The sequence below is a fragment of the Boleophthalmus pectinirostris genome, unplaced genomic scaffold, assembly GCF_026225935.1.
Source record: "Boleophthalmus pectinirostris isolate CB_2022bp ecotype Guang Dong unplaced genomic scaffold, ASM2622593v1 HiC_scaffold_22, whole genome shotgun sequence".
In the NCBI taxonomy this organism is placed as follows: Eukaryota; Metazoa; Chordata; class Actinopteri; order Gobiiformes; family Gobiidae; genus Boleophthalmus; species Boleophthalmus pectinirostris.
In genome coordinates, this window is record NW_026571190.1 from 1,466,936 (window position 1) to 1,490,338 (window position 23,403).

The 23,403-nt window shown below is 44.2% G+C and overlaps 1 protein-coding gene across 1 annotated transcript in view; it reads right to left on the minus strand.

Annotated features, from left to right (window-relative positions):
• Window positions 1–421: 421 nt before the first annotated feature.
• Window positions 422–23,403, minus strand: part of LOC110157770 (cAMP-specific 3',5'-cyclic phosphodiesterase 4B-like) — a 28,173-nt gene continuing 5,191 nt past the window's right edge. Inside the window, exons 5-19 of the mRNA XM_055158105.1 lie at window positions 20,749–20,928; window positions 20,253–20,292; window positions 18,211–18,281; window positions 17,459–17,621; window positions 16,973–17,066; window positions 15,367–15,524; window positions 14,380–14,478; window positions 13,931–14,095; window positions 13,219–13,318; window positions 10,595–10,749; window positions 5,865–5,987; window positions 4,483–4,665; window positions 1,154–1,514; window positions 831–964; window positions 422–788 (exon numbers count right to left, since the gene is read on the minus strand). Coding sequence (XP_055014080.1) covers window positions 549–788; window positions 831–964; window positions 1,154–1,514; window positions 4,483–4,665; window positions 5,865–5,987; window positions 10,595–10,749; window positions 13,219–13,318; window positions 13,931–14,095; window positions 14,380–14,478; window positions 15,367–15,524; window positions 16,973–17,066; window positions 17,459–17,621; window positions 18,211–18,281; window positions 20,253–20,292; window positions 20,749–20,928 — 2,266 coding nt within the window. The 3' untranslated portion in view covers window positions 422–548. The remainder of the gene's footprint in view (window positions 789–830; window positions 965–1,153; window positions 1,515–4,482; window positions 4,666–5,864; window positions 5,988–10,594; window positions 10,750–13,218; window positions 13,319–13,930; window positions 14,096–14,379; window positions 14,479–15,366; window positions 15,525–16,972; window positions 17,067–17,458; window positions 17,622–18,210; window positions 18,282–20,252; window positions 20,293–20,748; window positions 20,929–23,403) is intronic.

The window sequence follows — 23,403 nt, forward strand, 5'->3', positions numbered from 1 at the left end:
GATACATGAGTACACAGAGGTCCTCATATACAAATACATGAGTACACAGAGGTCCTCATATCCAGATACATGAGTAATCTGTGGTCCTCATATACAGATACACGAGTACTCTGTGGTCCTCATATACAGATACACGAGTACACAGAGGTCCTCATATACAAATACATGAGTACACAGAGGTCCTCATATCCAGATACATGAGTAATCTGTGGTCCTCATATACAGATACATGAGTACACAGAGGTCCTCATATACACATACATGAGTACTCTGTGGTCCTCATATCCAGATACATGAGTACTCTGTGGTCCTCACATACAGATACATGAGTACACAGTGAGCAGTTCTGCTGTGTGGTCCTCACGGTGCAGCTGCTGAACACAGATACATGAGATACACATATGAGCTGGACCTGAGTTGAATGGTTATTGCATTGGTTTGTGTGCAGACCAACACTGTGGACGAGTGAGAGGGGACGGACGCTGCTACATCTGTACTGCCCTGTGGGGTACTGAACTGACCACCGCGCCACCTGGGGGAGTCCGAGCTTAACCTTCTTCCTCCCTCTCCTCCTCTTCCTCCTTTGTCTTAGTCTCTTCAGTTTCTCTTTCTGTGTCCTCCTCTTTTTGTTCCTCTTCTCCCTCTTCCTTTTCCTCCTCTCCTCCGTCCATCTCTGTGACATCTACATCCTCCTCATCTCTCCCTTCCTCCTCTTCCTCTCTCTCCTCCTCTTCCTCCTTCTCTTCCATTTGTCCTTCTGCATCCTCTCCCTCTTTTTGCTCTTCTTCCTCTCCTCCTGCTCCTCCTCCTCCCTCTTCACCTTGCTCCACCTCTTTTTCCCTAAGCTCCTCCTCCTCTTCACCCCCCAGCTCCTCCCCGTCTCCCTCCTCCACTGCCTCCTCCTCTGTCATTTCTGGCTCCCCCTCTTCTTCTAGCCCCTCCCTCTCCTCCTCTAACCCCTCCCCTTCTTCCTTAAGCCCCTCCTCCCTGTTTTGCTCTTCTGTCTCTACTTCTGACACCTCCTCTCCCTTACATTCTTCCATCACTTCTCTATCTTCTTCTAGCTCCTCCCTCTCCTCCTCTAGCACCGCCTTTTCTTCCCCTAGCCCCTCCCCTTCCTCCTTAAGCCCCTCCTCCCTGTCGGCGTCTCCACTCGGCTCGTCCTCCTGCAGTCCATTGTGTTGGCTGTTATGGTTCTCCTCGTCCTCCCTGGCGGGCTCCGTCTCTGGCTGCCCGTTGCTCTCGGGGGCCCCACAGTTCCCCCTTCGGCCCCGGGGCCTCCTCACTGGGACATGGTTGTGGTTATTGTGTTGCAGGTCCTCCAGGGTGAGTTCAAACTGGAAGCGGTCGTGCTGGAGGTGCCTGTCCGGGGGCGGAGAGGGCGACTGGGGCATGGCGTTCAGGTACCAGTCCCGGTTCTCCTCCAGAGTGTCCAGCAGCTCCTGAGCATCCGGGTGCACCAGGTCAGCCCACGTCTCCCACAGCGGGTGCACGATGTAGTCGATGAAGCCCACCTGTGAGAGGCAAAGCAGCAAACACACAATCAGAGCACACTTCTGCACGGGTAAGCATTTCTACTGTAACAGGAGGTATTATGCCCATTGACTGAGCGTTCTCCCATGTTCTAACATTGTTCCCTCATCAAAAACAGGCCTGAAGAGTTTTTAAATGTCATTCACATGTTATAGTTTAGTGTTTTGAGCCCGGTCAAGCAGAAGTAAACAGCAAGGCCAAAAATTCAAGTTAATGCATCTGATATAAAAATGTATTGAACAGATACATATGTACTCTAGTTTATGAAACTGTTGACCTTTTTTCTTACCATTTTTGGTTCTAAAGTTCCATATGTTTTAAACAGACCATGTATGAAACATGGAACAAAAATTATTTCCCAAATTTCAAAGACCTGCAAATCATGTAAATAAATGTATTTCATCATATCTTGTGTTATTCCATCTTTGAACTGTTGATGAAGGTACATGATTTTTTTTTTTTTAAGTATTTAAAATGATAAAAATTTGCTTGGAAGGACTGACATATTTTATAGAAATAGTTTCCTTTCATTTTGACGTAATATTAAAGTATTCAGAAGAAAAAAGCGATAAATGATGTAAAATCCTGCACCTTCTACTTGTTTGCACAATTTTCCCTCCGTTACTTTTCCCTCCGTTACCATGACCTTTCTTAATAAAAAATCTCATGACTCAAAAAGTCAGAGGTTTTTCAACCTAATCTTGTACCATATGGTAGAAAACTATATGAAGTAAATATTCAAACCAGTTTGTTAAGGATATGGAAGTGAGAACCAAGAGTTATCACTGTTTGGATTTATTGCCCAAAAAGTGCTGCATATTTCTTTCCCTCCGTTACCGACATGAGTTTTAAAATTTTTTGTCAACAACTTGAAAGAATATCACAGGTTTAACTTGACCCTGTTGGAGTGTAACTCTTTCCTACATTCTGATACTTTACTTATTTCAATAGTCCCTCTAGTTTCTGAATAAGAGACATTTGAAAGTGTCAAAAATCTGCCCGTTTCCCTCCGTTACCACTTGACCGGACCCTTTTGTATCATCAGGTATATTTATACATGATGATACAAAACACTACACTATAACTTCACTAACCTGATGTGATGTGCAGTGGTTTTATTAGTTAGATGCATGTTGATTGTGTTGTGATAGTGCTCTGAAGGGGGAGTGACTTACTTAACTAGGCCTGTAATAATAACAGATTTTCCTGGATGATTAATATTGACATTTTGAGACAATTTTCAACTAATAACAGAATAAATATCCAAATACACCCTTTCAAAGACCAATACACTTTACTTTCTAAAGAACATAAGGAACTTCAAGACAACCAAAAACAATTGTTAACATTGTAGTGTGCAGTGTAGTGTGTCTTATAGCAAGCACATATTATCAAAAAATGCACTTGAATAAACCACTGTTGAACCAAACACAACCAGAACAACAATAAAATGGATTATTATGTCTTTGTAACAAAATTGCCCTTAACGGTGATTCAACATTAGGCTCAGGCCGGGAAAACACCGGGTGATAATGTTTTAAGCAGGGGTGTCAAATTATTGCATTAATTGTGATTAATTAATTACAGTCATATTTAGCATGTTATGTTTTTTAATCACGTTAATCTCATTTTTAGTCTCTAACTTTACTGTTTCTGTATGTGAGTTGCCTTAAAATCTGTTTTTATGTGTTGTTGGGACACTGTGCACTCCTGCTCCGCAAAGAATTGTAATTTTCATTCCCGTTCTCGACCGCATCTGTGATAAACCTGCACACCTCTGATCTCTGAAAACATCACGACCCAGACACAGAACAGACTCACCATCAGCAGAACATCCCTCTGTCACAGAAAGAACACTCATATTCCACTGAGTCGTGTCCTTTAGTCCGACAGAAGCTGAATCACATCAGCGACACAAGAGCATTTCTTTTCTTTTCTCCACTTAGTTTATGCAAATTAGCCATGTGGTTTAAGATTTGTTTCTGTGAGACTTGCACAAATCTGCATTAAACACATTCTAATGTCAAACAGGTTGATGTGGCTCTAGAGTGGTTTTGGGTTATATGTTGTAAAGTTGAATTTATTTATGCAGATTAGTAATAGTAATAGTAATGATGATACTTATATAAAAACAATAAATGAAACATTAAACAATAAATGACTTTATAAAGTCACTTTCTTGTTATATATCAGTCTTTTGATCGGCCACAGTAATTTAATAATGAATTTAAATGAAAATACCTCATGTTGAGGCGTTTCTCAGCAAATTATAGGTGAGATTAAAAAAGAGATTAATTAGATTATTTAATTACAGATCATAATTAATTAATCTCTCCATTTTTTTAAAAATCTCTTAACAGCACTAGTTTTAAGTGCAATTGCATGTTTGCTGTTTTACTATAAATGTGACATGCTGGCCTGCACAGGTTAAGTGGTTCACCCCGTTCATTCGGGTGGAATCCAAAGCTTTCGTGTTCAGCTCTGAAACTAATTCCATCTGTTTTCAAATCTCAACTAACTTGTGACTTTCTACTCCTCGTGGTGATCTCTACTCAGTGGTACATGACCATGTGACTGGCAAACATAGACTGTATTTAAATGGACATAAAGAGAAAAGAGGAAAACAAACAAGAATGCAAAATAGAAATTATCATGGCCGGAAAAATTATCTTACGATTAACTGATTTCTTGATTATCTTTACAGGCCTACACTTAACTTAAACTTATTGGCTCATGGGTTCATTTAGGTTCTGGTTAGGTTAAGGCTGCACAAGTAGTAATTATGCTGTTAGCAGAAAATTAAAACAGGAAACAATGGTGGATGTCGATGTATGCGTGTGTGTGCATGCGTGTGTGTGCATGCGTGTGTGTGCATGTGTGTGTGTGCATGCGTGTGTGTGCATGCGTGTGTGTGCATGCGTGTGTGTGCATGCGTGTGTGTGCATGTACCTGGCTCTTCTCCACAGAGGCCGTGTGCTTGTCACACATGGCGCTGATCTCCATGCCCCTCTCCCTCTCCTTGTCCCCCTGTCTGAAGAACTCCTCCATGATGCGCTCGGTCCACTGGCGGTACAGGGGGAGGGGCTTGGTGGGGTTACTCAGGTCCGCACAATGCACCATGTTACGCAGCACCTACGTCAACCACATGGACAATATGTACTCAAACACACACCAGCGGTCAAGAGTCTGGACACATGTCTGCTTTATTTGTAGGACTCTTTACATTGTGGATTCTCACTGAATTTGGATGTACTCGGTGTAGTGGTCAGTGTGCTCGCTGTAATGGTCAGTGTGCTCGCTGTAATGGTCAGTGTGCTCGCTGTAATGGTCAGTGTGCTCGGTGTAGTGGTCAGTGTGCTCGTGTGGTCAGTGTGCTCGGTGTAGTGGTCAGTGTGCTCGGTGTAGTGGTCAGTGTGCTCGCTGTAATGGTCAGTGTGCTCGGTGTAGTGGTCAGTGTGCTCGCTGTAGTGGTCAGTGTGCTCGGTGGAGGGATCAGTGGGCTCGATGTAGTGGTCAGTCGGTGTAGGGGTTACCTCAGTGCGCTCGGTGTAGTGATTAGTGTGTTCGGTGTAGTGATCAGTGTGTTCGGTGTAGTGGTCAGTGTGTTCGGTGTAAGGGTTACCTGGATGTGCTAGTTGTGGTGGTCAGTGTGCTCGGTGTACGGGTCAGAGTGTTCGGTGTAGTAGTCAGTGTGCTCGGTATAGAGGTCAGTGTGTTCGGTGTAGAGGTCAGTCGGTGTAGGGGTTACCTGGATGTGTGCTCAGTGTAGTGTCAGTGTGCTCAGTGTAGTGTTCAGTGCGCTCAGTGTAGAGGTCAGTGCGCTCGGTGTAGAGGTCAGTGTGCTCAGTGTAGTGGTCAGTGTCAGTCAGTGTCAGTGTGTATCTGTCAGTGTAGTCAGTGTGTCAGTGTCCTGGTGTGTGTCAGTGCTCAGTGTAGAGGTCAGTGTGCTCAGTGTAGTGGTAAGTGCGCTCGGTGTAGAGGTCAGTGCGCTTGGTGTAGTGGTCAGTGTGCTCAGTGTAGTGGTCAGTGCACTCGGTGTTGTGTTCAGTCGGTGTAGGGGTTACCTGGATGTGCTCAGTGTAGTGGTCAGTGCACTCGGGGTAGAGCTCAGTGCGCTCTGTGTGGTGGTCAGTGTGCTTGGTGTGGTTTTCAGTGTGCTCTGTGTAGAGGTCAGTGCTCTCAGTGTGGTGGTCAGTGCACACGGTGTAGTGGTCAGTCAGTGTAGGGGTTACCTGGGTGTGCTCGGTGTAGTGGTCAGTCCGTGTAGTGGTCAGTGTGTTCAGTGTAGGGGTCAGTGTGCTTGGTGTAGTGGTCAGTCCGTGTAGGGTTACCTGGATGCGCTCGGTGTAGTGGTCCAGCAGAAGCACTCCAGAGCTGGTCACCTTTTTGGTCTCCACCATGGTCTTCAGGTCAGCCAGCAGGGTCATGTGTTTGGACATGTCTGTGGCCAGCACCTGGACACACCACAACTGTCACTCAGGACCATCACCGTCACTGTCAGCCAATCACAGTTCCTCTCAACCAATCACCTGTCAAGCTCGTCAAATATAAAGGTTTGTTTTGCTGTTACAGTCACAACCCTCCTCCGTCCTCCGTCACAGCAGAAGCATCAGCCTCTTCTGCCTCTCCAACAGCTCAGTCCTGCTTTAGTCCCAGTGTTTTGTGGAAATGGGCAAAAGGAGCTCCCAGCAGCTTAACTCGTAACGTCTAACAATTCACACTACCCCACTGAAATAAAAGACCTTACGTTTTTTCATTTACAGTTGTATAGATCCAATAAAGCCAAACCCTGACCTTTGACAACATAGTTCTTTGGATTAGAGACACGGGTTTGATTCTGTTTGCACACACTGATCACACTTTATACCTTAGTTATGCCAAATTTCAACTCATTTATCTTAATGTGCGTAGTTCATCTGGACAGTCATGTTCTGCTCAAACAGGGCTCTGACTAAAGGGAGCACATATCCACAGGACAATTTAACCATCCAATAATGCTCCCACTGTACAATCACCATTATTCACTCATTTAGATGAATTTGGGCAGAGCTTATTTCTACAGGCCCAGATCTTCTATCAAATAAGACTCCCACTGTATCAGAGAAAGAAATGATTAGAAAGTCTTTATATTAAATAAATATCATAGGCTACAGTGTGAATTTACTATTATAATATTGTGGTATTTTATTTATATAGTGACTTTCTAAACAAAGTTACAATGTTTTCTACACATGGAAACAAAATAAAATATGATGTAATGAAAATGATAAGGATAAAATCAAATATTAAATTCAAACTATTCAATCATCTAACATAGGGATTCTGCCGCAAATCTAACACACACAGCGATGCTGACATGCTTAACTGGTCAAAACAGACAATAAAACCAATACACTTTTGACATGTGATTTGTTACTCCACTGCTGCCTCGGGAGCTCAAATCGACGGACATTTAAACTGGAACAGCGCTTGGGGGATGCGCACATGCACAGTAGAGTTAGGGAGCTCAAATCGACAGTGGTTTTGTCCTACACACATCTGTAGCTTTTTCATCCTTTTGTCATTTTGGACACATCTGCAGTCTGTATTAAGGTTAAGGTACACTTTATTGTCCTTTGACTCCTTGTCTCTGGACCAGCAGTGGGACCCGTCTCCAGATCGTAAGCCAGTCTTGGTCAGGACTACCTTAGCTGGAGGATGTGACCTATTGTGTAAAATCCCTCAGTCGTCCAGGTAGAATCCATGGCAAAAGGAAAAAATCAATTTGTTGGCTGGGCAAAAGTTTATTTGGTCGAATATGTTTCAGGACTGAAGAAGCAGTTTGGATGAGCTGCGAAACATATTCGACCAAATAAACTTTTATACGATTTGACCTATTGTGCATGTTTTGGGTTGATGGAGGAAACCGGACACAGGAATAAACATGCCAACTGCACATGGAACCTACTAGCACTGAGTTGAGAGTGCCAACCTCTGTGCCACCAAGAACAATTTCCTCCTTTTCAAGTAGTTTAGACCTGGTTTAGACCTGGTCTTTAGTGTGGTTCTCCTCAAGCATTGACTGTAAACCCAGAATATTTTAAGTAATTAAACAGATTAACTTGTGTATACTCAAAGTTTTAGAAATAGTCCGACTAACTTAATTTTGTCAAGTAGCTGTAACATGTTCTTCTTTTTGAGTAATTTTACCTATTTTTTTTTTATTATTAAAGAAAACTATTGTGGGTATAAGTGAGGCATAACTCAGAAACATAGATGAGGTACAACTTAGTAGAATTAAAGGTTGTATGGAGGATATTTTTTTTGTTTCAAATTGTCAATGATAGCATTATAGAGATGCAGTAGCCTTGTAATTATGATGACCAAAATAAAGAGAATAAAAATTCATCAACTCTGGACGTGGTGGGGCTAAACATTTGCCAATAGATAACGACACTGCCTCGTTATCTGTGAGCTGACAGGCTGTCAATCAAACTCCCTACGTTTCTAGCGTAACTGACTTGCCTGCGCGCTGCTGTTACGTGGTTTACGTACGTCTGTCACGCAGTCCACAGACGCAAGACGCACAGACTCCACCAACACAACAGTTCTTAGCGGCTTTTTTTGACCTATATCTTCCTCGCAGTTCGCACAAAGTTTGTTGCAATGGCAGACAAGAATCCAGGAGCAGTTAGCCGCAAAAGAAAGTCCGTTTTTGAGATTGCTGAAAGAAGAAGACAAGGGGAAAAGCAGCGAAGCCAAACTAAGGTGATTCTTGAAGATTCATTCCAGCGATGGTGCAACTGAAGCAGACGCAGGGTTTAAAGACTGACGCACTGGTCGCCAAATTACTCCTGGACAGGTCACTTCTGCTTATTATGAAAACGTACTTTATTTCCAAGAGCGAGACAAACGTTTTTCAGGACACGAAAGCGATATCCTATGTCTGAAAACGTAATTTTCAATGCAAAGAAAGAGTCCGCTTGCTGCTGCGTGTTGTAGCTAGTTCATTCGCACTGAATCTCCGCGCACTCTTCTCTGCTCCCCTTTCCTGCTCCTGTCCCCACTGCCCGTTCCGCTCTTCTCCCTGCTCCTCACTTCTCCGGGCACGGAATCTCGGCGCACCGCTCCCCTCTCCTCTCTCCTCTCCTCTCTCCTCTCTCCCTGCTGTGCTCTTCTCCCTGCTCCTCACTTCTTGTCTGCGCACGAAATGTCCGCGCACTCGCTCCCCCCGCTCCTCACTTCTCCGTCTTGCCTAACCAACACTGTAGTTAGTTGTTTACAAGTCATGTGCAGCGCACCGGCTGTAAACAAACCTGTTTCTGGCGTAAAGAGGAGGCGGGAGGAGGTGTTTCTATGTAGGGAGCTGTAGGGGAGGGGGGGTGGTTTCACGCATGCGCAACATTTGAAAAAGGACAAACAGTCGCTGGATTTCTTGTTCCTTGGAAAATCCTCTATACAACCTTTAAGTAATTAAACGCTGGGGATGAAGTCCTGTTATTCCTATTGTTTCAAATAGGGATGGTTTATTTTTTAAATCATCCCTACTTTATACACTACATGTTAAAATGCAATAAAATTTCAAAGCTCTTCACCAAATAAGAACTAAAATATATCATAACAAATAAATTGCAATCACACAACATAATTTGATCAAGGTCTGTGACAGAATGTATTATTTTATTTTATTATTTTATTTTACATAATTATTTTTAATTTATTTTTAAGTCATAATAAATGAAAATAACTGAGTTGCCTTAACAGAAACCTATGAGTCATATTAACGGCGAATTTCTGACTTTTAAGTTTATCAACTCAAAGTAATTGATTCAATCGATTGCCTCAATTATTTTAAGTTCTGGTAACTTATTTGGGTTTACAGTGTTCTTTTTGGCACTTGTATTATTTACTTTACTATTATATATTGTGTGCATAGGGCTGCAGTGGTTTAAAGCCAACAGTTACTTATGAGGCATTACTGCTCTCTCTAAACATAATTAGATCATTATGTGACCTTTTGTTTTGAAAATGTTATAGGCGAGTTTCAGCTGACGTCATTGTTATTAAAAGCCCGCGTTGCTGCTGGGAAATATTTTGGTCGGAGGCAAGAAACACGGTAGCATCAAACACAGTGCGTAACCTCGCGTATTTCTCCCCGATAATGGTAAATTCCTGCTGCATTATCGGATGCACAAATAGAAGCACGGAAGAAGGAAAATGTCTTTTTCGTATTCTGAGTGAAAAGAACCACTAACGGTGAATTAAATGTCTTTCAAACATCCACAGAGCCAATGTAGAAGATCCTAACAAAGCGTGTTAAAGACTCCAACAAGTTCAACAACACATCGAGACTCTTGGAGGTTTGCATCTTTTCTGCTGTGAATGGCCCAGGAGTTTCCACCAAGTCATTGTGGATATCGCCAAAGTGAATATTTGTCCAGGTAGTTGGCGATTCTGACCAGAAATTTAGTTTGGTACAAGGTTTTGTCGGGGTTGAAAAGGGTGATTTGGCTCCGTCGATGTTTATGACCAATTTCTGTTCAAATGGTCTTGGGTCCTCTGCCGTTAGAGTGGATAAATAACCGGGATCAATACCCTTTACGTGCTTTCTCGCTCCGTCTGTCATGTTGAATTAGTGTTTCTTGCCGCAATACCAAAATAATTCCCAGCATGCAACGCGCGCTTTTGTCAACAAGGAAACTCGCTTATATTCACCCAAAACAACGTAATATATTTTTCACATTCATTTCCCACCCCCTTTGCTCTCCTTGTGAACAGGTTTGTATCATGTTTTTGTATATTTATGGAGAATTGTCATGTAGGAGCATGGCTGACGTTAGTTTGTGGGCGAAGAATTGCACAGAATCTTGAGGCTAACCATTAGGGGTGTACAATAATATCAAAATATCAATATATCGTATCATTTAATGTGATGATTACTCAAACATGCATGGATGACATCTAAAACCTCTTCAGGCATGTTTTTGATGAGGGAACAAGTTTTTAAAAATCTGTTTTGCATAGTAGCCCCTCTTTAACCGTACGCTGTGTCTGGTCCTCCCTCGTCCCCTGCGCGTCTCACCATGTCGATGACCAGCTTCCTCAGGCTCTGGCGCTGCCTCTTCGTCAGGTTCTGGAAGATGTCACAGTTGTCCTGGTGCAGCAGTTTGAAGCCCACGGCCAGGTGATGGTTCTCCAGCACGGACTCATCGTTGTACATGAGGGCCAGCTCCGAGTCTGTGGAGACCACGCACATCAGTACGAGGAAGGAAAATGTGCTATTGCCTTTTGTGTTTGTAAAAAATGTGATTGTTATTTTCATGGTTTTATTAAAATGCAGTTTTGTGGTAGCACTGGAAAATTAAAAGTGTCAGTATGTAACTTTTTTGTTTGGGGTATAGTCACCTTGTTGTTTCCATGGAGATGTTTGTCAGAAATGTTCAACAGTAGGGATATTTTAGTTTTAACTTTATTTAGTTGCAGGTGTTTTTGAATCTCAAAAATACTTCAGGAAAAAAGCATTTTGTTGTTTTGCTGCATTTCTACCACCCTTTCTTGGACTAGTGGAAATACTTCAAATCAGTATACATGCATCCCAAATTTCAGACTTCCAGTCATAGCGCAATCCATTCTGGGAAGGATCCTCCGAAAAAGTGAGCATCAAATCACCATGTTTGTTTTCCCACTGGAATGCGTCTATTGACAGGGCTGATTTTTTAAAGTCTTTTGAACCATATCACTTTTGTTTCTGGTTCTGATATCGTCATATTTTAGCTTTGGGATTTGGACATCGTAATTGTGTGATTGTTGGATCCTAACAGCGGAAAGCGGCACAAGAAATGGGCTTTGGAAGTTTGCGAACTCGATAAATGCAAAAGGGAGTCAGATGTGTAAGACTGCAAACCTCCATTCAAACTCTTTCTCTTCCCAACGGAATTGAAAAATAGTGAAAGGCGAAGGTGATAGGCAGGATTGATTTTGGCTTTGGCTGCCTAAGAAATCATCCCGTGTTTGCAGAGAACATTTTGTATGTGGAGCGCCTTCAAAGCACAATCCCAATCCTTCGCTCAACCTCGTTTACGAATTTAAAAAGTCAATGCCAAAGCAAAAGGCACCAACTGTTCACCAAGAAACACCTTCAGCTGCAAAGAGACCAAGACGTGATGTTGCTGTAAAACCACAAGAACAAGAAAGTGCAACTCAGTCTGTTTGTCTTCTGCTCCTCTCACTTAACAAACGGGATTTTGCTTTGTTGTCGCTCCACATACAAAATGTTCATTGCAAACTCAGGATAATTTAGGCAGTCAAATGTTTCCTTTTTTGTCTTTCCTGTGGATCAGTCCTGCTCATCACCTTCACCTTTCACTATTTTTCAATTCCATTGGGAAGAGAAACAGTTTGAACAGAGGTTTGCAGTCACACACATCCAGTGTTGGGGAGTAACAGATTACATGTACTGGAGTTACATAATCAGAGTACAAATTATGAGTAACTGTATTCAGTTACAGTTACTGTTTCAGTGAGTGGTAATTGGATTACAGTTACTTTGTTAAAATAAATGGATTACATGGCAGTATTTTCCTGTTTTTCTGATTTTGGGCTTTTTTCTTTTTTTTTTTCATTGCTGGAAACTAAACCAGGTCTAAACTAGCACTAAATCAGGTCTAAACCAGGACTAAACCAGGACTAAAACCAGGTCTAAACTAGATCTAAACCAGGACTAGACCAGGACTAAAACCAGGTCTAAACTAGATCTAAACCAGGACTAAATGAGGTCTAAACTAGATCTAAACCAGGAATAACCATGTCTAACCTAGATTTAAACCAGGACTAAAACAGAATTTAACAGGATTTAACAGGACCAGAACGTGCTGTGTGGACCGTGTCTCCTCCTCCTCCTCTTCTATCAATGATATTTTTAATATGGTTAAGTAAAGTCTGGGCTTTTTATTTTCTTTTATCAGACAAAACATCTTATGTGAAGATTTCCTTGTCTTTGTTTCTCTACAGCAAATCAAGTAATCCAAAGTATTCAGATTACGTTACTCATTTTAAGTAATTTAATGGATTACGTTACAAACTACATTTTGGGGTTTGTAATCTGTAATCTGTAGGGGATTACATTTGAAAAGTCACCTTCCCAACACTGCACACATCTGATTCCCTTTTGCAGTTAGGGAGTTCACAAACTTCCGTTTTCCACTGTGAGGACCAACCACACGATTACGATCTCAAAGCTAAAATATGACAATATCAGAACCAGAAACAAAAGTGATATGGTTCAAAAGACTAGAATAGATCGACTTTGACAATAGACCCATCCCACTGGGAAACAAACATGGAGATTTGATGCTCACTTTTTCGGAGGATTCTTCCCAGTATGAATTGCACTATGACCAGAAGTCTAAAATTCAGGATGCATGTATAGAGTAGGTCCTTCTTAACTGGCACCAGGTACTTTGTGAGTATCTGCTCAGCCCAGGTTCTAACCAGCCAAGACTGGTCAGAGTGCTGGTGAAATCAGTTTCTATGGATACAGTCCTGGATTCTACAGAGCAATGGAAACACAACCAGGCCAAGTCGGGCTGGAGAGAGTCGAGTAGGGCCAAATGGGGCTGGTGGAAACTTGGCTTGTCTCCATAAATTAATGAGCATAATGTCAAGTTTGTCCTCTGTGTATCAGAAAGAACAGAATGTCTGTCTCACTGGTGTTGATGAGGAACTGGTTGGACACTCCGGGGTGGTCCACGTCATGGATGGCTGCAGCGAACAGAGCAGCCAGGATCTCCAGGTCTGTGAACACGGCCTACACGGAGAAGAACACCAGAAGATCATCCGTCAGAGCAAATGTACAACACAACAGTACTGTAAGACACAGACAGAGGTGAGAGTAGTCCAGTCCAGTCCAGTCCAGCCCAAGTGAAGTTTACCAAACCACCACAAACATACAGTACAACACAGTGACACATGCAAGACCCCAGGGCACTGAAATGATGGTGTAGCTCTAAAAGACAAGTTCTAGTTACATCCTTTTTAAGACCTGAATGGGATACTAATGGTGGGGGAGAGGAGGAGATGGAGAGGCTGACAAGGCCCATGGTTCTGCTGCTGCGGTGGAGATGGAGCAGAGGAAGGTGGGAGATGAAATGGCTAGAAGAAAGAGTGGAGGATTTATAATTATAAGTATATATAAGTATTTTCTTGGAACACTACTTCTGCTTGATTAATCGTAAAGTAACGTTACTCTTACTTGTGTATAATGTTTGGTACTGCATGACTCTGTACTACATGAGTGTGTACTGTATGACTCTGTGTACTACATGAGTGTGTACTGCAGGACTGTGTGTACTACCTGAGTGTGTACTGCATGACTATGTGTACTACAGGGTTTTGTAGTGAGGAGGTGTACAGAGCTTACATCCAGTGCAGGCGTGGACAGCAGCACGTGTGTGGACTGGGTGACATCAGCAGCGTGCAGGCTGTTGTGGTAGGCCACGTTGCCATGGTAATGGTCCTCCAGGGTCATCACATACGTCACAAACGTCTCCACAGGGATCCGGAAGGTCTTCAGCAGCTCCCTCTCCTGAACAACATACTCTAGTGTTTAAAGCAATCTCCACCAAGATATCACAGCAGCTCCACCAGGAACATCACAGCAACTCCACCAGGAACATCACAGCAACTCCACCAGGAACATCACAGCAACTCCACCAGGAACATCACAGTAAGTGATTTCATTGTAATCATTTCCTGCTCTTCACTTCCATCAGTCTACCCCAGGGCAGCTGTGGCCTCAAACCAAGCTGACCCTCACCAGTAGGGGGCGCCCTCTCTCGCCGCGGGGCGTGAGGGCAGAGTGGTGCGTACCTGGAAGATGGCGTACATGATGCAGCTGAGGGGCCGGTTGTTGGTCAGGTCTGCCACTCTGAAGATGTTGAAGTTCCACTTGTCCAGGCTCTCCAGCTCCTGAGGGACACACAACAGTCAGTCCCTCTGTCCTACACCACCAGGCAAACATCTAACACACAATCTCATTCAGTGTTTTTTTTTTTATTTTCCTTTAGGTTAACTACTTTTACATTTGATATACATACAAGTGTCCTTATGTGTGTGTAATCCTCAGTGGTCTAGTAGGTTCATATTGGTCCATGTGTGTACAGTGTTGGGAAGGTGACTTTTAAAATGTATTCCCCTACAGATTACAGATTACATATCCCAAAATGTAGTTTGTAACATAATCCATTAAATTACTTAAAGTGAGTAACGTAATCTGAATACTTTGGATTACTTGATTTGCTGTAGAGAAACAAAGATTCAGAAATCTTCACATAAGATGTTTTGTCTGCTAAAACAAAATAAAAAGCCCAGATTTTACTTAACCAAATTAAAAATATTATTGATAGAAGAGGAGGAGACATGGCCCGCATGGTATGGTTTAGTGCAGTTAAATCCTGGTTTAGACCTGGTTTAGTCCTGGTTTAGACCTGGTTTAGACCTGGTTTAGTGTCTGGTAATGACTGAAATTACAGAGGGGGAAAAAAAAGGGAATAGCCCAAAATGTGAAAACAGGAAAATACCACCATGTAATCCATTTATTTCAACAAAGTAACTAATCCAATTACCACACATAGAAACAGTAACTGTAACTGAATACAGTTACAGTTACTCATAATTTGTACTCTGATTACGTAACTCCAGTACATGTAATCTGTTACTCCAAAAACACTGTGTGTGTATATTAGTCTATGTGCTCTTGTACTTGTTCTGATACAGCTCAACATTATTCTAAAGACTTTCGGGAAAGGTTTCTTGGCTTCATTTCTTGGTGTGCGTGCGTATGAGTCAGGTCTGCACCTTGGCGAGCTGGTCCTCCTGGTCTGTGGTCACTCCGAAGCGGGGCATGGAGGTGCTGGACAGGCTGGAGCTGTGGGACAGTTTCCTCACTCCACTGATGTGACTCATGGGTTTGTCCTTCAGCGTGGGGGACGGGATCTCCACCTCGTTCTGCTTGTCTGCACACCCACACACACACACACGCACACACACACACACACACACACACACACACACACACACACACACACACACACACACACACACACACACACACACACACACACACACACACACACACACACACACCACACACACACACACACACACACACACACACACACACACACATGTTAGGTTCTCCATGCTTTGTGGAGGCATTACATGAACTTCCTTTACTTTGCTGGAGAATAAATTATTTTTTTGTTTTGTTTTGTTTTTTGTTGTTGTTTTTTTGACAAACTAGTTACATTGGCAGCTTTCTGGTCAAACATTTATAAAAGTGCATGTACTGTGTCTCCAGTAGCCACTGCAAGTTTAAGCGCTTGGTGACATCACACAGAGCTGCCCTGATTACAGACACGTGTTTATGATACAAACATCTGGCTGCAGGGGCGGAGTCTGAAATGTGGATAATGCTAGACACACCTCCAGACCCTGTCCCTGGTGGAGACGTGGAGCTGTGGAAAAGATGTGGTGGCGGGGTGGTGGAGAGGTGTTGGAGAGGTGGAGATGTTGAGGAGGTGTGGTGGTGGAGAGGTGGAGATGTGGAGGATGTGTGGTAGAGAGGTGGAGGTGAGTAGGAGGTGTTGAGGAGGTGTGGAAGAGGTGTGGTGGAGATGTACAGGTATGGAGGAGGTGTGCTGGAGAGGTGGTGAGAGGTGGAGGTATGGAGATGGGTGCTGGAGAGGTGGTGAGAGGTGGAGGTATGGAGATGGTGTGCTGGAGAGGTGGTGAGAGGTGGAGGTATGGAGATGGGGTGCTGGAGAGGTGGAGGTGTGGAGGAGGTGTGGTGGAGAAGTGGAGGTTTTTAGAAGGTGTGGTGGCGATGTGGTGTTATGGAGGAGGTGTGCTGGAGAGGTGGAGGTGTGAAGGAGGTGTTGAGGAGGTGTGGTCAAGGAGTGGTGGAGATGTGGTGATATAGTGGAGAGGTGGTGAGAGGTGGATGTGTGGAGGAGGTGAGGAGGAGGTGCGGTGGAGGAGTTTTGGAGATATGGAGGTGTTTAGAAGGTGTGGTGGAGATGTGGAGGTATGGAAGAGGTGTGGTGGAGAGGTGGAGGTGAGGAGGAGGTGTTGAGGAGGTGTGGTGGAGAGGTGGTGAGAGGTGGAGGTATGGAGATGGTGTGGTGGAGAGGTGGAGGTGTTGAGGAGGTGTGGTGGAGAGGTGGAGGTGTGGAGGAGGTGTTGAGGAGGTGTGGTGGAGAGGTGGAGGTGTGGAGGAGGTGTTGTGTAGGTGTGGAGGAGATGTTGAGGAGGTGTGGTAGAGATGTGGTGAAGGTGTGCTGGAGAGATGGTGGAGGTGTTGAGGAGGTGTGGCGGAGAGATGGTGGAGGTGTGGTGGAGGTGTCCTGGAGATGCGGAGGTGTGGTGGAGGTGTGCTGGAGGTGTGGAGGTGTGGAGAACTGACCGAGGAAGGTGCTGGAGATGTACTCTGACACCTGGTTCCCCGAGCGGCTCATCTCCGACAGGTGCGACAGCTCCCGGTTGAGCAGACGCTTGAACTGGAAGAACACGAACAACAGCACATTTTATTCACAATGTTCTCCAAGCCTCAGCAGATCTGGAGCACAGAGTCTACAGCATTTATGGAGGAAGGACTCGTTTCTTCACGTGTAACCTGTGTTCTAATGTCCTTTCCTCATCACAAACAGAGTATATTTAGGCTGTGTTCTCTGAAACAGAAAACACTCTGTTCTACTTTGTGATGTCAACAGCAAGTGCTCCACTGTGTTTTTAAATCCACACACCTTCAGTAGAATCATTGGATAGTGACAATCTCTACTGAACTAAAGGTAAAACTGTTCACTTGAAAACTACCACTACATGACATCAGAAGGTGGAACAGAGTATTTTGAGCTTTGGAGATAAGACTCATAAGACAGAGGAAGAGCACCTTGTTGGAGGCCATCTCGCTGACCGAGCGGTGTGTCTGGATGGTCTCCAGTTGGTCCAGACACCAGTCCAGCTCCTCCAGAGTGTCCAGGGCCAGCTGCTGGTACTGCTGCTCCGAGAGGGAGGGGCGCGGGCTCACACACACCCCACCCATGGGAGAGCGTCTGCAGGGTCAAAACAGCAGAGAGGGTCACGTGAGGACCAGGAGTGTTCACTTGTTAACTGTAGAAGATGTAATGCAGAAACTCCTCCTGTCTTCTTTTAACGCAGTCATGGAATACATTTGTTTGTGATATTTCTTGTTCTTGGAGTTTCTTTTTATTTAATAAGATCTATTCATATTGGACTGATTAACTAATCAGAGAGACACATTCTTCGTTTACACCAGAACAAACATGGCTCCTTACACGTAAAAAGGTGCTGAGAAACAGAGCAGATTTCTGCAGAATCAGCAATGGAAGCACCAAACTGGTATTTATCTCAGATAAGAGAAGTGATGAGTTTTGTTCTGAATGATGAGTGTTTTGGTGAGGAGATGTCTTCTGAATTTGTGAGACAGAATTCTGCATCCAGAACCTTCTAGATTCTAACAGAATGTAGAAGGAACTCACTGCTCAAGGGAAGTAAAAGTCCATGAGACTAAAATGTTGCCATCAATGTTACTCGTCAACAATAAAGAATATTTTCATTCATTATAAATGAGGCATTATTATCTTGATAAAAACACAAATAAAAAGGCAGAATGTCACTGACTTGACTTGTGGTGTGGAGACGTTGGCGAGGATGGTGAAGTTACTCCGGACTGACCGCAGACTGGCCAAAACCTACAACACACACAGAGTACTGTATATAAAACTACAACACACACACAGAGTACTGTATATAAAACTACAACACACACACAGAGTACTGTATACAAAACTACAACACACACACACAGAGTACTGTATATAAAACTACAACACACACACAGAGTACTGTATATAAAACTACAACACACACACACAGAGTACTGTATATAAAACTACAACACACACACACAGAGTACTGTATACAAAACTACAACACACACACACAGAGTACTGTATACAAAACTACAACACACACACAGAGTACTGTATATAAAACTACAACACACACACAGAGTACTGTATACAAAACTACAACACACACACAGAGTACTGTATATAAAACTACAACACACACACAGAGTACTGTATATACAAAACTACAACACACACACACAGAGTACTGTAATAAAAACTACAACACACACACAGAGTACTGTATATAAAACTACAACACACACACAGAGTACTGTATACAAAACTACAACACACACACAGAGTACTGTATACTACACACACACAACTACAACACACACACAGAGTACTGTATACAAAACTACACACACACAGAGTACTGTACTACACAAACTACAACACACACACAGAGTACTGTATATAAAACTACACACACACACAGAGTACTGTATATAAAACTACAACACACACACAGAGTACTGTATACAAAACTACAACACACACACAGAGTACTGTATATAAAACTACAACACACACACAGAGTACTGTATATAAAACTACAACACACACAGAGTACTGTATATAAAACTACAACACACACACAGAGTACTGTATATAAAACTACAACACACACACAGAGTACTGTATACAAAACTACAACACACACACACACAGAGTACTGTATATAAAACTACAAACTACAACACACACACAGAGTACTGTATATACAAAACTACACACACACACACAGAGTACTGTATACAAAACTACAACACACACACAGAGTACTGTATACAAAACTACACACACAGAGTACACACACACAGAGTACTGTATACAAAACTACAACACACACAGAGTACTGTATATAAAACTACAACACACACACACAGAGTACTGTATATAAAACTACAACACACACACACAGAGTACTGTATATAAAACTACAACACACACACAGAGTACTGTATATCAAAACTACAACACACACACAGAGTACTGTATACAAAACTACAACACACACACAGAGTACTGTATATAAAAACTACAAACACACACACAGAGTACTGTATACAAAACTAAAAACACACACACAGAGTACTGTATATAAAACTACAACACACACACAGAGTACTGTATACTAAAACTACAACACACACAAGTACTGTATTACAACACACACACAGAGTACTGTATATAAAACTACAACACACACACAGAGTACTGTATATAAAACTACAACACACACAGAGTACTGTATATAAAACTACAACACACACACAGTACTGTATATAAAACTACAACACACACACAGAGTACTGTATACAAAACTACAACACACACACAGAGTACTGTATACAAAACTACAACACACACACAGAGTACTGTATATAAAACTACAACACACACACAGAGTACTGTATACAAAACTACAACACACACACAGAGTACTGTATATAAAACTACAACACACACAGTGTACTGTATATAAAACTACAACGCACAGTGTGTCTTATATAAAATAACACCAGACAGTGTGTTTGCAGAATGCTATATGTGGTTTAATATGAGCTGTGTTCTCTTCACTGATTCTGGACTAAAGCTGTTCTACAGCTCACACTTTTCCTTTAGGCTCATTCAGAACATTCAGTGGACTCCTGCAGGAGGACCATCTCCTGCTCCTTGACCCCTCCAGGTGGTACAGCGGGTACCTTCAGTGTGAAGTGTGCCAGTGAGAAAGAGAGGACTGACCTGAGCAAAGGGAGTGACGATGAAGTCCTCTGCTGTGTGTCTGAGGAACAAAAGAACCCACATTTATTACCATGACAGGACAGGTACACGGGGTGTACTGCACCCGTTATTGCACTGTATTACACAGAAAATATTCTATGGAAAAAGCAAGTGACTTTTGGAAGTCCAGTTCATAGTACACTGCACTGGTATTTGAATACTTTTATTTTAGTCTATAGTGAGACAGAGCCTGCACTGCAAATGGTTAAAACAGTTTTTTACATTTTAAAACCATAAACAATCTGTGCAGCGCCTTTAAGCAAAGCAAACATAATAAGTATTTGGACTTTCTCTGAGGTGACTCCATCTGAAAATCTGTCATATGATAATTACAGCAAATGTACTAGCAGTTTTTTCTAGAGAACTGACTGAAAAGGCTCCGGCTCCACTCATGTCAGACTCAGAATAATGATCCATCTCTTTGTCACACTCAGGTGCAAAGCCCCGCCCCTCTCACCCTTCACTGGCGAGGGAGGAGTTACGTGAAGTCTTTGGAGACATGTCGTAGTCCGAGTCGGAGCGGTACAAGAAGGACTCCCTCCTCTGGCCCTGGGGGAACGAGGGGTGCAGGGTGAGCCCGGGACTCTGACAGCCAATGGGGGTGTGGCCAGGGGACACGCCGTTCTCCCCATCATAACTGCACACACACACACACACAGTTCAGTCTCAATTTCTAAAGAATATACTCAATACCAATTTTGATACCTAAATGATCATTTTAAAATTTCTAATACTAAATAAAAGTATTTGTTTATTACTCAACTGTTTATGTGATTTCTCCTTTATCAGTACTTGTTCAATACTAGTTTTAGTATCAATATTTAGTTTATATGGCTATAAACAGAGTAAGGTTAGGGTAAAGGTTAGAGGTTAGAGGTTTTAGGGGTTAGGTCAGTCTGGGTGTGTACGTGTGTGTTTCTGAAGGCGGGTGTCACCTGTCGGAGTTGGTCTGGGTGTGTACGTGTGTGTGTCTGAAGGCGGGTGTCACCTGTCGGAGTCGGTCTGGGTGTGTACGTGTGTGTTTCTGAAGGCGGGTGTCACCTGTCGGAGTCGGTCTGGGTGTGTACGTGTGTGTGTCTGAAGGCGGGTGTCACCTGTCGGAGTCGGTCTGGGTGTGTACGTGTGTGTTTCTGAAGGCGGGTGTCACCTGTCGGAGTCAGTCTGGGTGTGTACGTGTGTGTTTCTGAAGGCGGGTGTCACCTGTCGGAGTCGGTCTGGGTGTGTACGTGTGTGTTTCTGAAGGCGGGTGTCACCTGTCGGAGTCGGTCTGGGTGTGTACGTGTGTGTTTCTGAAGGCGGGTGTCACCTGTCGGAGTCAGTCTGGGTGTGTACGTGTGTGTGTCTGAAGGCAGGTGTCACCTGTCGGAGTCAGTCTGGGTGTGTACGTGTGTGTGTTTCTGAAGGCGGGTGTCACCTGTCGGAGTCGGTCTGGGTGTGTACGTGTGTGTGTTTCTGAAGGCGGGTGTCACCTGTCGGAGTCGGTCTGGGTGTGTACGTGTGTGTGTTTCTGAAGGCGGGTGTCACCTGTCGGAGTCAGTCTGGGTGTGTACGTGTGTGTGTGTCTGAAGGCGGGTGTCACCTGTCGGAGTCAGTCTGGGTGTGTACGTGTGTGTGTTTCTGAAGGCGGGTGTCACCTGTCGGAGTCAGTCTGGGTGTGTACGTGTGTGTGTGTGTCTGAAGGCAGGTGTCACCTGTCAGAGTCAGTCTGGGTGTGTACGTGTGTGTGTGTGTCTGAAAGCGGGTGTCACTTGTCGGAGTCGGTCTGGGTGTGTACGTGTGTGTGTTTCTGAAGGCAGGTGTCACCTGTCAGAGTCAGTCTGGGTGTGTACGTGTGTGTGTGTGTCTGAAGGCGGGTGTCACCTGTCGGAGTCGGTCTGGGTGTGTACGTGTGTGTTTCTGAGGGCAGGTGTCACCTGTCGGAGTCAGTCTGGGTGTGTAGGTGTGTGTGTGTGTGTCTGAAGGCGGGTGTCACCTGTCGGAGTCAGTCTGGGTGTGTACGTGTGTGTGTTTCTGAAGGCGGGTGTCACCTGTCGGAGTCGGTCTGGGTGTGTACGTGTGTGTGTTTCTGAAGGCGGGTGTCACCTGTCGGAGTCAGTCTGGGTGTGTACGTGTGTGTTTCTGAAGGCGGGTGTCACCTGTCGGAGTCGGTCTGGGTGTGTACGTGTGTGTTTCTGAAGGCGGGTGTCACCTGTCGGAGTCGGTCTGGGTGTGTACGTGTGTGTTTCTGAAGGCGGGTGTCACCTGTCAGAGTCAGTCTGGGTGTGTACGTGTGTGTTTCTGAAGGCGGGTGTCACCTGTCGGAGTCGGTCTGGGTGTGTACGTGTGTGTGTGTCTGAATGCGGGTGTCACCTGTCGGAGTCGGTCTGGGTGTACGTGTGTGTGTGTGTCTGAAGGCAGGTGTCACCTGTCAGAGTCAGTCTGGTGTGTACGTGTGTGTGTGTTCTGAAAGCGGGTGTCACTGTGTCGGAGTCGGTCTGGGTGTGTACGTGTGTGTGTTTCTGAAGGCAGGTGTCACCTGTCAGAGTCAGTCTGGGTGTGTACGTGTGTGTGTGTGTCTGAAGGCGGGTGTCACCTGTCGGAGTCGGTCTGGGTGTGTACGTGTGTGTTTCTGAAGGCGGGTGTCACCTGTCGGAGTCAGTCTGGGTGTGTACGTGTGTGTGTGTGTGTCTGAAGGCGGGTGTCACCTGTCGGAGTCAGTCTGGGTGTGTACGTGTGTGTGTGTTTCTGAAGGCGGGTGTCACCTGTCGGAGTCAGTCTGGGTGTGTACGTGTGTGTGTTTCTGAAGGCGGGTGTCACCTGTCGGAGTCGGTCTGGGTGTGTACGTGTGTGTTTCTGAAGGCGGGTGTCACCTGTCGGAGTCAGTCTGGGTGTGTACGTGTGTGTTTCTGAAGGTGGGTGTCACCTGTCAGAGTCAGTCTGGGTGTGTACGTGTGTGTGTCTGAAGGCGGGTGTCACCTGTCGGAGTCGGTCTGGGTGTGTACGTGTGTGTGTGTCTGAATGCGGGTGTCACCTGTCGGAGTCGGTCTGGGTGTGTACGTGTGTGTTTCTGAAGGCGGGTGTCACCTGTCAGAGTCAGTCTGGGTACTGTATATAAAACTACAACACACACACA